Raw genomic sequence first — 14,935 nt, 5'->3', positions numbered from 1 at the left:
ATGGTAGCACCTCGTGACCTGCTGGTAAGATAGCAGACATTAAGACAAGTCTGTGCAAAACTTGGCAATGAAAGGTAATTCTGGCTATGATCCCAGACTTTTCCTTCCATTCATCATTTATCACTTACTCAGTACATCTAAATTAAAATTTAAAAACTGTATGATTATTTTTTCCTTGCAGAAAGACATTAACATTTTTTTTATAACAAACAATTTTCTAGTATTGAATTATCTGAGCTGGCAGTCCTTCTTAAACTCTATTCCTAGTAGAGATATATAACACTTGTCTGGCATTAATACAAAGTCTTGCTCTGAATTTTATTTCAGATAGCTGAGGTGTTTATGTCCTGTAATAGTACACCAGTGGCATTTCAAGACTTCTCCGAATTTAAAACTCAGTACTGGCTATAATGTCAAAATGACTTGAGCTTAGAGTTTAGTATAAACTCTTTCAACTTAATATCACTGTCAAGTTAATATCAAGATTGATTGCAATAAATAATTCACAAACCATGTAGTGCACTATTATAATTTACCACTGGGTATACTGTAGACATTACTGATGTACTCACTATTTATGAGGACACTTACCTTATAAAATCTCTATTGGTTTCTCCATCAAGGAAAAACTTGATGGAGAAGCTGGCTTAAGGAATTAAGCCAGCTTCTCAGCAAGATTCTTTAGGTAACTTAAGGTAAAACTAATGAACAGCGTTCATAATGAATATTATTCATTCATATGAAAAACAATTACAATATAAGTTCCCATTGACAAGCTCTGTTAATATAAAACTTCAAACTAGGCTCATATTGAAGAGGAGATTGAGGCTGAGAGGGCGGCTCAGGCTAAGATAGAGAAGCAGAGAGCCGACCTCTCCAGGGAGCTTGAAGAGATCAGCAAGAGGCTCAATGAAGCTGGTGGAGCAACAGCTGCTCAGATTGAGTTTAACACAAAGCGAGAAGCTGAGTTTCAGAAATTGCTCTCCGCAAGAAGCAGGCTGACAGTGTTGCAGATTGCCCAGCGCCTGCAGGAGGCTGAGGAATCCATTGAGGCTGTGAACTCCAAGTGTGCCTCACTGGAGAAGACCAAGCAGAGGCTGCAGGGTGAGGTGGAGGACCTCATGATTGATGTGAAGAGAGCTAAAGCCCTGGCTGCCAACCTTGACAAGAAGCAAAGGAACTTTGATAAAGTAAAGATTTAAACATAACCAATATCATCAGAATAGGCATACACCAATAATAACAACTAACTAATTAACCTATATAAACCTAGGTCCTGGCAGAATGGAAGCAGAAGTATGAGGAGAGCCAGGCAGAGCTGGAAGGAGCCCAAAAGGAGGCTCGTTCTCTCTGCACTGAGTTGTTCAAGATGAAGAACTCATATGAAGAGGCTCTGGATCATCTTGAGACCATGAAGAGAGAGAACAAGAACTTGCAGCGTATGCTTATCTTGCTTTTGTTGTAGCAAAAACATTTGCATATGTCAGCTCCAAGTACTCTAACTCTTGGCTGTGTTTGCTCTTTAGAGAAGATCTCAGATCTGACTTAGCAGATTGGTGAGACTGGACAGAGCATCCATGAGCTGGAAAAGGCCAAGAAGACTGTTGAGACTGAGAAGTCTGAAATACTTTATCAGTATTCCCAGCTACACCTGGATGATCCTTTCAGAGGACAGGAAGACATGAAGGAGCAGGTCACCATGGTGGAGCGCAGAAATGGTCTCATGATGGCTGAAATTGAGGAGCTGAGAGCCGCTCTGGAGCAGACAGAGAGAGGATTAGGAGTTGCTGGACAGGAGTTGGTTGGTGCTAGTGACCGTGTCAGACTGCTTCCCTCAGGTTTGATTGTTTTTAACACTTACAATAATATATTAAAATCCTTTTTACAGTGCTCCTCAAAACAAAGCTACTGTATACTATTCTGTACAACTACCTGAGAGAGAATGCAGAAATATGAAAAGTAAATATTAAATTAAACTGAAGTTAAATTAACTAATATATAAATGAGGGTGCCCTCATTTTAATTCCCATCAACTACAAGAGGAACATGCCAACATCTACCTACCCAGGCTGAGAAAGGTTCAGCATGAGCTGGAAGAAGCTCAAGAGTGCAATGACATTGCTGAGTCCCAGGTCAATAAGCTAAGAGCCAAGAGTTTGATCATGCCATGTAACATCTGCGGATTTTACTTTGACATATACCTAAGAACTGCTGCAGACCATGTACATCCTTTGCATTGAAAGAAATTATCCTCTTCCTTCACTGCATACTGGAATATATTTCAAGCCTGAGAAGTAAATTGATATAGAGCGACCAGTAGGAATTAGTTCAAAAATGTCTTTTAAAAATAAACCACCAAAAATACCCCAAAAATTGGGTCATTTCCATGATTTGTTTAACTCAATCCAAACTGTGTAGCGCAATATATTATACTTGCAAAACTGATATTCTAATCCAAAGGAGATTTTAATCACTTTAAGAGAGCAAAGTAGCCTTTGAGGCAACTTCCAGTGCCAAAACATAATATCCTAAACAACTGAAAATTCTATGCCCTCCATCAAACATTGCATTCAGTATATTCAAGCTATTTAAGTGTGAATCACACCTTAAAGTAAACTAAATAGACAGGAAGAGCATAAAAGACTTTATCTTGTTTTATGTATGCTTTACATTATGTAAAATAATAGCCAATAATAAGCGATATCAGAAATTTGTTGAACTTTTGTAATATTGTACAGTTGGAGAATTAAAGTTTTAATTTTTCAACTTTAGTCAAGGTTTCATTTTGATTTCCACTTCTGAAAATGTCAAGCAACAGTCAGTTTTTGTGACTAAAATGCCCTACTTTTGTGTGAAACTTCATAGGGGAATTCAAAACAAATAAGTTGACAGATTTTCTATCAAACTATGGAAATTAAATAACATAAAAACACAAAATTCACCTGCTTCTCTGGATATGTCGGACAAATGTCCTCTCAGTGCAAGAGTGGTATCCTAACTCTGTCCCTTAGTTGTTGTTATTTTTGACTACAGCAATGACTTGTAATCCTCTGTTAAGATGGTAAATGATAAACCACACCTGTCAACAGGTTCAGCACGTAATCTGAGAGGACACTGGAAATTATTCCAAACGTCAAGATACTTTTTCATCTCTGCTCATTCAGTAAAAGTTGAATATAAACATTTTAAATAGAAACTAATACTATGTTCTTGTACCAAAATTGTCATTTTTCAACAATCATAAGTGAAAAACACTCATTTTAAATCTTATTTGTGCAGCTGTTATTTAAGGCCTTACCTGAGGTGTCAACTTTTCTTGTATTACGTTTCCAGGAATCATGTGTTGCTCTTTTAACTTTTATGGAAAGTACAGCAGTATGAAATTAGTATCAGATACCAGAGACATGTATACTGTGCAACTATACACCAGTGACATTCTGACGCTTCCCCAACATTAGCACTCAGTCCTGGCTGTCATATCAAAATTAAATTGATGCAACTGCCTATCATAAAATGTGTCAACTGAAATCTGATCCCCAAGTACTTCTCTGGATTTATTGGAGCAGACACTTCACAAACCATGCTGTGCACTCTTGCTATGTAGTATTGAATAAACTGTGAACATAATAAGAGTAGTAAATACTGTATTTACAAATCAGTTAAAAATGATGTGTTAAAAGTAAAATAACATTATAAGAAAATGCATTAATAATATATATCTGAATGTATAATATAGTCGAATACAGTTCTATACAGATTGACTTACCAGTACTTAATTAGAATATGTAAAGTTGAGAAATTTTTAATTAATATTTGTTTTTTAGATCCAACAGTATTTTATCTTCTTTATTATAGAGAAATTGACTATAAAATTATGTTTAAAAAATATTTTTGGCATTTTTTTTTGTCTCATGTTTAACAGAACATAATCAAAAATCACAACTATTCTGTCAATCATAAAGTAACATAGAGGTATTTTAATAAGTACTCATGGTGTCAGCAATGAGTCGATAACTGTCAAGTAACAAAGTCCCAGAACCACCCTGTAATGAAGACCGCTTTTTGCCTACATGAGGTGCAGGAACAGTCTGTGGAGCAAGAGACACCATACTTCTTACTCCTCTCAAAGGGAACAAGGTGGGATTTTACATCTTTTAGAAGTTTCTCAAACGTGATTATCAGCAGAGATCTCATTTCAACTGATTTAACTGATTTATTCATTCCATATTACTGGTTTATTTCCCAATCTTCTCACCCCCCTAAGAGAAATCAGTCTGTAATCCTACAAGAAAAATCTATGAAAAGAAAATGTTTTATTGTTCTTCTGCTTCTTTTATCTGGAAATGTGCAACCTAATCCCGATCCAGACTGCAAATGCTTAAGTACTCCTTGTGATTTCAAAACTTGAACAGGTCTTGGTATCACTCATTTAAATGTCAGAAGTCTTCTTCCCAAACTTGATTTTGTGAAAATTTTGATGAAAGAGTTAGATACTGATATTCTTATATTATCAGAAACCTGGCTTACTAAATCAATTACTGACAAAGACATTGCAATAACGGGCTATAATCTTTTCCGTTGCGACCGCCCCAGAAAGGGTGGCGGTGTTGCAATTTATGTAAAAAGCAAATTCCATGTTACTGTCGATTCATCGGTATCTGTTTGTAAGCAGTTTGAACTTCTTGCCCTCAAACTCCAACTTTTCAAGGGCTATTTTATTACCATTGTGGGCTGTTATAGACCCCCCTCAGCTAGTAGTGAGGCTTTAGTTTCACTTAGTGAAAAACGATCTACTTTAGATTTTAATGAAATTGTGCTGGCCGGAGATTTCAACTGGGACTGGTTGTCCTCTGCCTCAGACAGTTTTAAATCCATGTGTGATTCATATAATCTCACACAACTAATTTACAGCACAACTCGTCCAAATCTTAAATGCCCAGAAAAGTCATCACTTATTGATTTATTTTTAACTAATATGCCGTATAAATATTCTCACACTGGGGTTTTCGCAAATGATATCAGTGACCACTGTGTGGTAGCTGTAGTCAGTAGGGCTGCCACGATTTGTCGACTAGTCACGATTACGTCGACTATCAAAATCGTCGACGACTGATTTAATAGTCGACGCGTCGTTTGAAACTTTGTACGATCACAAAAGACGCAGGAATAAGTGGCAGGATTTAAGAGTGTAATAACGGACTGAAACAGAAGATGGCAGCACTGCATGTACAAGGATGTCAGCTACCGTTAAACCCCGAAGAAGAAGAAGAAGAAGCAGCTGTGTCCCAGAATTCATAGCGCAGCCCAGCGCAGTTTCCAACAATGGCGGCAGCTAGTTAGTTTTAATGTTACTCTTATTATTCTTTCTGGGTCACAAAATAAACGTTTAACATATTTTCAGGCGAGAATGTAGCTGTGTAAACCTCAAATATCTGCTCAGTTTATCAGGACACCACATATTTTCAAAAGCGCTCCGACGTTTTCGGAGACATCTGTTACCCACTAGCTCGTTAGCGAGCCGGGGGCTAGGCTCACTAGCGCCGTGAGAACACCGGACTCCCCGCAAATCGTTTTCAAACCCACCGCCGTCTTTCGCTACTCAGGTTAAATATATATGAGTCACTTAGATAACTTCAAAATGTTGTTTGGCTTTTTTTTTAAGTATTTTATTTGTTCCTGAGTAAATCAGTTTGTCTGAGATTAAAGTTATAGTTTTTACACAGCTGAATAAAGGTCAAGCAGACAGCTGATTATCAGAAGTGTGAGATGCTCCAGAATATACTCCAGTGTCCTGTTATATTTTAGATAGCAAGGAGTTTATTAATCTTCACCGAAACAATCTGCAAATTTCATTAAAATTCAATAAACTATCATCTTGTCTTTATTTTTAGTTAGCACAGACCTTAAACACTTAAAGCTGTAAGCTAATGATAGTTATATAAGAGCAGATGCTGCTGGTGCAATAAGCTGTAGTTTTACGTCTAATGGATGATGATCTGATTAGTCGACTAATCGCAAAAATAATCGGTGACTAGTCGACTATCAAAATAATCGTTTGTGGCAGCCCTAGTAGTCAGGCAATCGAAGCTCCCAAAATCAAGGCCACAGATAGCTTTTAAACGAGATTTTAAGCATTTCTGTGAGCAAGCTTTCTTTCATGATTTATGGGACTATAACTGGAGTAGAATCTACCTGATAACTGATCTTGAGCTGGCATGGAATTATTTTTATGATACTTTTATCAAAATTACAAATAAACATGCCCCTATCTGCAAATTTAGAGTAAAATGCAGAAACAACCCTTGATTTTCTCTTCAGCTCTCTAGTCTACTCAAAAAAAGGGATGCTGCCTGGGCTAAGGCCAGAAAAACTAAATCCGAAGCGGATTGGCTGATTTTTAGACAGCTTAGAAACCGTTCAACTTCCTTAATTAAAAAGGCCAAATCAGAATTCTATCTTTCAAATACTACTAAACATTTGAACGATCCTAAAAAATTCTGGAAAATAATAAAATCTTCTTATGGGGACATAATTACAAATGAGATGCCAACTTTTGTTGTAAAAGACTCCTGTACTTTAACAGAGAAATGCGACATTCTAAACTGCTTTAATGAGCATTTTGTTTCTTCAGGATCTCTATTTGAATCTTTATATCCAGATTTAAAACAGCTTAATCAACAAGAGGCTCTCTCTGCAACCGCTCAAACTGAATCTGTGGTCCAACCCTTCAGTTTTTCTCCGCTAAATGTTTTTGAGGTCCAGAGGAACAGATCAACTTGATCCCTATTTTCTTAAGTTGGCTGCAGATTTTATAGCAGAACCAATAACTTACATTTTTAATCTTAGCCTCTCGAACAGTGAGATCCCTGTAATATAGAAATCTGCCTATGTTCTCCCTTTGCTGAAAGGAGGTGATCCTTCAGATGTTAATAATTACAGGCCCATATCTAAATTGTGTGTTCTAGCAAAAGTTCTAGAAAAGTTCATTAGTGAACAACTGAAAGATTTTTTGGACAAAAATTCAGTTCTTTCCCAACATCAGTCAGGATTCAGAAAACAACACAGCACAATAACTGCTGCTATTAAAGTGGTTAATGACATTGTTGATTCAATGGACTGCAAAAAATACTGTGCGGCTCTTTTTCTTGACTTGTCAAAGGCTTTTGATACAGTTGACCATGCTATTTTATTAAATAGACTAAACAATATTGGTCTATCTGTAAATGCTGTAAGTTGGTTTTCAAATTACTTGTCAGCAAGAAAACAGTGTGTCCGTGCTGCTGGGTCTTCTTCCTCTTTTCTCCCAGTATCCAAAGGAGTTCTGCAGGGCTCCATATTAGGACCATTGCTATTTTCTCTTTACATAAACAACCTTTGTGATAATTTGTCAAATGCAGCATTTCATCTTTATGCAGATGATACAATTATTTATTGTTCATCCCCTTCAGTAGCACAAACCCTGCAATTTCTGCAGTCTGCCTTTGATGTCGTTCAGTCCCATTTAACTCAACTTAAGTTGGTGTTAAATCCAGAGAAATCCAAGTTTATGTTATTCTCAAATGGCAAAGAGTTGTTAGCTACGTCTCCTAAGATTAAAACAATTCAAGGATCTGAAATTGAAATGGTCACATCTTACAAGTATCTAGGGATCATTATAGATCAGAATTTGTCATTTAAGACTCACATTCAAAGGCTTGTGTCGAAGTTAAAACTAAAACTAGGTTACTTTTTAGAAACCAATCCTGTTTCTCCCTCCAAGTGAGAAAACATTTGATTCGTTCAACCTTTTTACCTTTATTGGATTATGGTGACCTGCTTTTTATGAATGCACCTGCCCACTACCTAAAGAGGTTGGATACTGTGTACCATTGTGCTTTACGTTTTATTACTGGCTATGGAAGTCGTGTACATCATTGTTCTCTGTATGCTGCTGCTAAATGTCCATCTTTGCATATTCGTAGACTCTCCCATTGGTTGATTTTTATCTATAAATCTCTCCTTGGGCTGGTTCCATCTTATTTATGTGTTTATATGTGTAAAAACCACAACCAATACAACCTTCGTTCGAACAAAATCATACACTTGATTGTCCCAAAAATCAGAACAGAATGGGGGAAAGGGGCTTTTAAATACGCTGCCCCTGCTTCCTGGAATAATCTGCAGAAGGAACTGAAATTATCAGAATTGGTTACCTTGGGAGAGTTTAAGTCTGTCTTAAAGGAACGAGAGAACAGCTCTTTTACTCAGTGTGATTGTTTTTAATGTACTCTTTTTGTATTTGATCTGTTATTGTATATTTTACACATGTTTGTATGCGATATTGTATTTGTTTTAAATGTTATACCTATGTGGTATGTGACTTTTGTTGCTATGATGCCAGGTCTCTCTTGGAAATGAGATTTTTAATCTCAATGAGATTTTTTACCTGGATAAATAAAGGATTAATAAAGTGAAAAGCTGTGCTGAGCAGACACACTCGAGCAGCAACTCTGGAAACCCAATCCAGCTGACAGGCATGTGACACAGGTGAGTGTGGTCAAGTATTCACTGGATACCATATTTTAACGGTTTAGACATTCCTGTTAAATATGTTGCTGCTGTTTGAGTGTAGTGGCACTTTGGTCAGTCAACTGAATGAATAAATATTTTTACTGAAATATGATGGTTGAAATATTAGACACAAAGGAGCAAAGCAACTTAATTTTGGCATTTCTTTAGATTGCAGCATCTTTACACAGGATACTATTAGTTTTCAGTTGGGGTCCAGTGAGGTAAGTGGTTCGATGTAAATGACATTTTCATGATAGAAGATATCTGCTTAAGAAAATTTCAAGAACTCATAAATGGTCACATTGTTTCAATTTATGTCATATTTTCAGTCTCCAGTAAAGTGCCAACATGAGCACAGACGCGGAGATGGAGCAGTATGGCCCGGCAGCCATTTGCCTCCGGAAGCCAGAAAAGGAGAGGATTAAAGCTCAAAACACCCCATTTGATGCCAAGATGGCCTTCATTGTGACTGATCCTGATGAAGTATATGTCAAGTGTAAACTTATCAAGAGGGAGGGTGGTAAATCCACTGTTGAGACAGAGGGAGGAAAGGTAGGTAAAAATTCTTTCCATTTTACGTCTATATATTTGTCATCCTGTCTATGTAAACATTTGTCTGCTATATCACAACAAACACCCTGTTGATTATTTAAAAATTGCTTTCTATTCAGACAGTCACTGTGAAAGAGGAAGACATCCACCCCAGGAACCCTCCAAAGTTCGATAAGATGGAGGATATGGCAATGATGACACACCTTAACGAGCCATCTGTGCTGTTTAACCTCAAAGAGCGTTTTGCATCATGGATGATCTACGTAAGTTTTATTTGAAGGTTTATCTAAAAGAAATAAAATGCAAATGAAAAATGAGAAATGTAAGCAACCCTTATGCTCTCTGCTATGATACAGACCTACTCTGGGTTGTTCTGCGTCGTCGAAAATCCCTACAAGTGGCTTCCTGTGTATGCTGCTACATGTGTAGCAGCATACAGAGGAAAGAAGAGGATTGAGGCTCCACCCCACATCTTCTCCATCTCTGACAATGCCTATCAGTTCATGCTCACTGGTAAGTAGTAGTTACTGTTAAAGTTTGTGAATACAAACTAAAAGATGCCTTAAATGTGAGGTTATTGCTGCAGTTAGATAAAATTCTTTAATGTTTGTATTCCAGATCGGGAAAACCAATCTGTTCTGATTACGAGAGTATTGCACACATGATTATCTCTAAAACTTGATACAGAGGATGAATCTTGAAAATATGTCTCTTATACTGTCTCCAGTGGAGAATCTGGTGCAGGAAAGACTGTCAACACCAAACGTGTCATCCAGTACTTCGCAACAATTGCATGAGCTAAGAAGGAATCATCACCTGGCAAGATGCAGGTAATATTGGTTATTTATGATAGACCCATGTGTGGGTTGAGTTTAAGTACGATTCTAATGTTCTAATGTCATTTACAGCTTTTGTTGTGGCAAAAACATTTGCATATATCAGCTCCAAGTACTAAAACTCTTGGCTGTGTTTGCTCTGTAGAGGAGATCTCAGATCTGACTGAGCAGATTGGTGAGACAGGAAAGACCATCCATGAGCTGGAAAATGCCAAGAAGACTGTTGAGACAGAGAAGTCTGAAATTCAGACAGCTGTGGAGGAAGCTGAGGTAATGTATTTTATAAAAATGTACTGTTTGTATTCAAATTTTAAAAAGTATCCCTTCTCCAGTTTATGTTGCAATAAAAATTTTTTTTTACATAACTCTTTTAATCATTTAAAGGGAACTCTGGAGCACGAGGAGGCCAAGATCCTTCGTGTTCAGCTTGAGCTAAACCAGGTTAAAAGTGAGATTGACAGGAAGCTGTCAGAGAAGGATGAGGAGATGGAGCAGATCAAGAGGAACAGCCAGCGGGTAATTGACTCCATGCAGAGCACTCTGGATGCTGAGGTCAGGAGCAGGAATGATGCCCTGAGAGTCAAGAAGAAGATGGAGGGAGACCTGAATGAGATGGAGATTCAGCTGAGCCATGCCAACAGACAGGCTGCTGAGGCCCAGAAACAACTGAGGAATGTCCAAGGACAGCTCAAGGTGACCTTTTTTCCTGATCATTTGTTAAAGAAACAGAATAGGTACTTATTTATTGATTGATTTATTTCATCAGGATGCCCAACTGCACCTTGATGAAGCTCTCAGAGGACAGGAAGACATGAAGGAGCAGGTCGCCATGGTGGAGCGCAGAAATGGTCTGATGGTGGCTGAGATTGAGGAGCTGAGAGCCGCTCTGGAGCAGACAGAGAGAGGACGCAAAGTAGCTGAGCAGGAGTTGGTTGATGCTAGCGAGCGTGTTGGACATATACATATATACATTATTATTATTTGCATTATACATTATTTGCATGTCTGAACCAGAATTAACACACTTAAGGATTAGGGAACAAAAACATAATATAATACAGAATTAAACTGCAGGTTAATAAATAAATAAACCAATAATTAAATAAATGCCTAACCATAAAAAAACATAAATACTGTTGTTGATATTATGATGATGATTAGTGTATCGATTCTGATATATTCTATATATGTAGATTCTTGATATAGCATCCAATATTTAAACCAAAATATATTTTTCTTGTTTCATTCAGAACACCAGTCTTTTGAATACCAAGAAGAAGCTGGAGGCTGACCTTGTCCAGGTTCAGGGTGAGGTGGATGATGCAGTTCAGGAAGCAAGAAATGCTGAGGAGAAGGCCAAAAAGGCTATCACTGATGTGAGATTTTTTTTTTTTTTCTTCTATTTTGTTTTTCACTATTACAGGGTTCTGAAATCTCTAATTTGCAGTTCATGTTAAGTTCGATTTTAATGTAGAACAGATTTTAAATTTTGGAAATATTTCATCACTTCAGGCTGCCATGATGGCTGAGGAGCTGAAGAAGGAGCAGGACACCAGTGCTCACCTGGAGAGGATGAAGAAGAACCTGGAGGTCACAGTCAAGGACCTGCAGCACCGTCTGGATGAGGCAGAGAACCTCGCCATGAAGGGTGGCAAGAAGCAGCTCCAGAAACTGGAGTCCAGGGTACAAACTATACACAGTACTAAAACTAGTTTCACAATCGAAGTCTACCTTTCTGTAGACATGTTCTTTTGCCCTCAGCGAGACTTAGTTTTTCTTGTAATTAAATTAATTATGCTTTAATTAATTTACTTGTTTTCTTTTATTCGTTATTTATTTATATCTATATATATTTATATATGTATCTTTATTATTTAGTTTTGGTGTACAGCACTTTGCGTCAACTATGGTTATTTTAAAGTGCTTTTTAAGTAAAGATGATGATGATGATGAGGTAGAATTAAGACACTTTTATTTCTATGCTTTACCATGGCAATAATAATGTAGCTACATTGTTTTATTATATTATATTCTTTTATCAAATTCCAGGTGCGTGAACTGGAAGTTGAACTTGAAGCTGAGCAGTGACGTGGAGCTGATGCCATTAAAGGAGTCCGGAAATATGAGAGGAGAGTGAAAGAGCTCACTTACGAGGTAATTAATTATCTAACTAAAAATGATCTAATTTATTGTGCCCATTCCCTTTCACTTACAACCCTAATTGTTTAGACTGAGGAGGACAAAAAGAACATCACAAGACTTCAGGATCTGGTCAGCAAGCTGCAGTTAAGGCTTACAAGAAACAGGCTGAGTAGGCTGTGAGTCAACTACAATTATATGACAAATTTCCTTCAGCTTGGTTCATCGCACGCCCATTGACTCCCCTATAACTAAGTCAGAATTTTGTAAATCCTTTACAGGAGGAGCAGGCAAACACTCACATGTCCAGGCTCAGGAAGGTTCAGCATTAGCTGGAGGAAGCTCAGGAGCGTGCTGACATTGCTGAGTCCCAGGTCAACAAGTTGAGAGCCAAGAGCTGTGACACTGGAAAGGTAGCAACTTCTGTCCAAATATCCAAAAAAAAAACCAAAAACAATTGTGCACATCATTATAAGTGAGACACATTGTAATGCTTTGTGCAGTTAAGCAAAAATTATTAAAACAAGATATGTTAAAACAGAAAAAGTCTTCAGAGGATTCAAATAACTTAAAACCTTTAAATAACTCTTTTTTTCTGTTGGTTTGTTTTTTCAGAGTGAGTCTGCTGAATAAGACACACTTGAATGAAGCTGTTCAACAGATTTCATAAAATATGAATCATCTGTTGGATGCTTTTAATGCATATTGCAAAATATCAATCAATGTTTTGAAAATGACTCATTCATTTTAATGTTTCTTTGCTTTCGTAAAATAATGTTTAGAATGTAAATGTAATCAATTAAGAGGGAGCTATTAAAAGTAATAAATAAAAAGCCATACTGAATTGCTTAGTAGCCACTTTTGAAAAGGAGTATTCAGAAGGAATATTTATTAGCTCTACAGATAGCCATATAATGCAGAAAATATCTAAGAAGTAATAATATTTAGACAGAAACCATTTGCTAAGAACTGGTCAAATTTATTGTATTTATTGTACGTATAAGGAAGTTATTTATTTTCATTTGACAGCTTTTCATTTTATGAATTGACTAAATAACAAGAGAATAGGGCTGATAACTAAGGGACTGTTCATGGTCAGCACCTTAACCTGTCAGTGTTATTTAATTGTTTTCCAGTTTTAAGGAGTGCAGTCAGATATATATATATATCTGACATATATTATATATGTGTTGGTCAGGCTTCACTAAATATGAGCTAGGCACAGTGATGAAGCTCACAGGCCATCTATTTCCACAGGGCAACAAAAGGAGAAGTCTAGTGTACAAACAATAAACAGTAGTAAGAGCTAGTTACTGTTAGTAACTAGCTCTTACTACAGTGCACATCTAGCAGGTAAGGAGAAGTCTGACTCAGAACGTACCATTTGAGGCCAAAACAACTTTCTTTATAACTGATCCCGATGAGCTGTATGTCTAATATAAACTGATTAAGAGAAAGGGTGGCAAAGTCACAGTGAAAAGATGGTATATTGGTACACAAAAAAGATACTGTTGAATATTTAAAAACACAATTTCTATTCGGGTGGTCACTGTGACAGAGGGAATTTAACCATAAAACCCTTCAACGTTCAGTAAACATGTCAAAGGCACGCAATGGAAAAGGCACATAGCTGGTTAAGAAGGAGGAGGAAAAGTTTACATGAATGTACCACTAGTATATTTCAAATCCTCTCTTTCAAGGTTTCATTAAGGACCAAACCATTTCAACCAACCCTCTGTTGTTGCAATGTTTTAAATCTGAACAGGAAAATCAGTTAAATTCTGAAACCACCTGGTAACCAGTGACAAGAGACAAAAACAGTATAATCTAGATATAAACCCCAATCCAATCAAATCAAAATTAATTTCTATAGCACATAATAATACAATTAAGTTGTGCTTCACAGTCGGTCAGAGCAATAGCATAAGACAGAATAAAAAAAAAGAAAACAGTTAAAAGTTGTATTTTTTTATTTACAATATTTTATTGTGAACATATTTTTCTAAACTTTCAGAACTTTAGTTTTTTAACCCTAAGAAAAAGCTGATGGCTTACTTGTCAGCCTGAGGTGTGATATGATGATCTGTATAAACTGGACATGAATGCATGGTAGGGTTTGGGAATAATTAGAGTTTTTCATTGTTCGTGTGTGTTGTATCTCACAGCTGAGGGAACTAGAAGTCGAAACTAAGCTGAGATGTGGAGCTGAGTCAGTTCTCTTTTAATTACAGTTAGTAATCTGTATAGACTGAGGAGGAGAAGAAGAATGTGACCAAGCTTCAGGATCTTGCCGTCAAACTGCAGTACTGTATCTTGTTCTTTGTACTGTACTGTTGTTCTTTGTCATTCCATTTCCAAGTCAAAAACCTGATTTATGAGTAAAGTTACAATTTAATGACACTTATGTTTGTTGAAAAGTGTACTCTACTGATCCATAAAACAGTTTAAGTGCAATTTGGCTCTATGTTTCTTAATGTCTCTTAATGTTCCAGTTTTGAGTACCCGGTTCACAGGCTGAGAGCTGGAAAGGGAGCTTTTTATTCAGGTGATAGCTAATAATTGCATTAGAATTGTTCACACATACTTTGCTGGTTAAAAGCTTAAAAAAAATGACTAAAAGATTTGAGTCTGACTAACACCACCATGGATTAATCATTTTATTATTTAATATAGTGAAACAAATTTTAAGCATTTCGCAATTTCCTAGCAAGCTTCCAAGAAGTGTTTATTGTTGTTTTCCAATTTACTATTCTTAGAAGAACTAAGTAAACAGAAAATAATAAAGTTCTGTAATTAAAACTTTCCCAACAGCAACCACTGTCAGGCCAGTGTTTAAGAAGATGTTAGGACTTAACGGG

The 14,935-nt window shown here is 36.7% G+C and overlaps 1 protein-coding gene and 1 pseudogene across 2 annotated transcripts; both read left to right on the top strand.

Moving 5' to 3' along the window:
• Positions 1-14,633, top strand: LOC143412336 (uncharacterized; annotated as a pseudogene). Its single transcript, XR_013098191.1, has 13 exons — positions 1-24; positions 804-1,190; positions 1,274-1,439; positions 10,084-10,208; positions 10,323-10,631; positions 10,705-10,901; positions 11,182-11,314; positions 11,451-11,621; positions 11,988-12,092; positions 12,168-12,256; positions 12,359-12,439; positions 14,325-14,404; positions 14,570-14,633. The product of XR_013098191.1 is annotated as an uncharacterized LOC143412336 (transcript).
• LOC106675073 (myosin heavy chain, fast skeletal muscle-like) lies at positions 8,153-9,899 on the top strand. The gene is made up of 7 exons (XM_014408883.2): positions 8,153-8,526; positions 8,719-8,771; positions 8,880-9,102; positions 9,222-9,365; positions 9,459-9,615; positions 9,721-9,757; positions 9,830-9,899. The coding sequence occupies exons 3-7, from the start codon at positions 8,899-8,901 to the stop codon at positions 9,897-9,899; spliced, it is 612 nt and encodes a 203-aa protein (XP_014264369.2). The 5' UTR covers positions 8,153-8,526; positions 8,719-8,771; positions 8,880-8,898.
• Positions 14,634-14,935: the final 302 nt, after the last annotated feature.

This window comes from Maylandia zebra, linkage group LG4, assembly GCF_041146795.1.
Source record: "Maylandia zebra isolate NMK-2024a linkage group LG4, Mzebra_GT3a, whole genome shotgun sequence".
Classification (NCBI taxonomy): Eukaryota; Metazoa; Chordata; class Actinopteri; order Cichliformes; family Cichlidae; genus Maylandia; species Maylandia zebra.
This window is presented reverse-complemented; position numbering and strand designations above follow the sequence as displayed.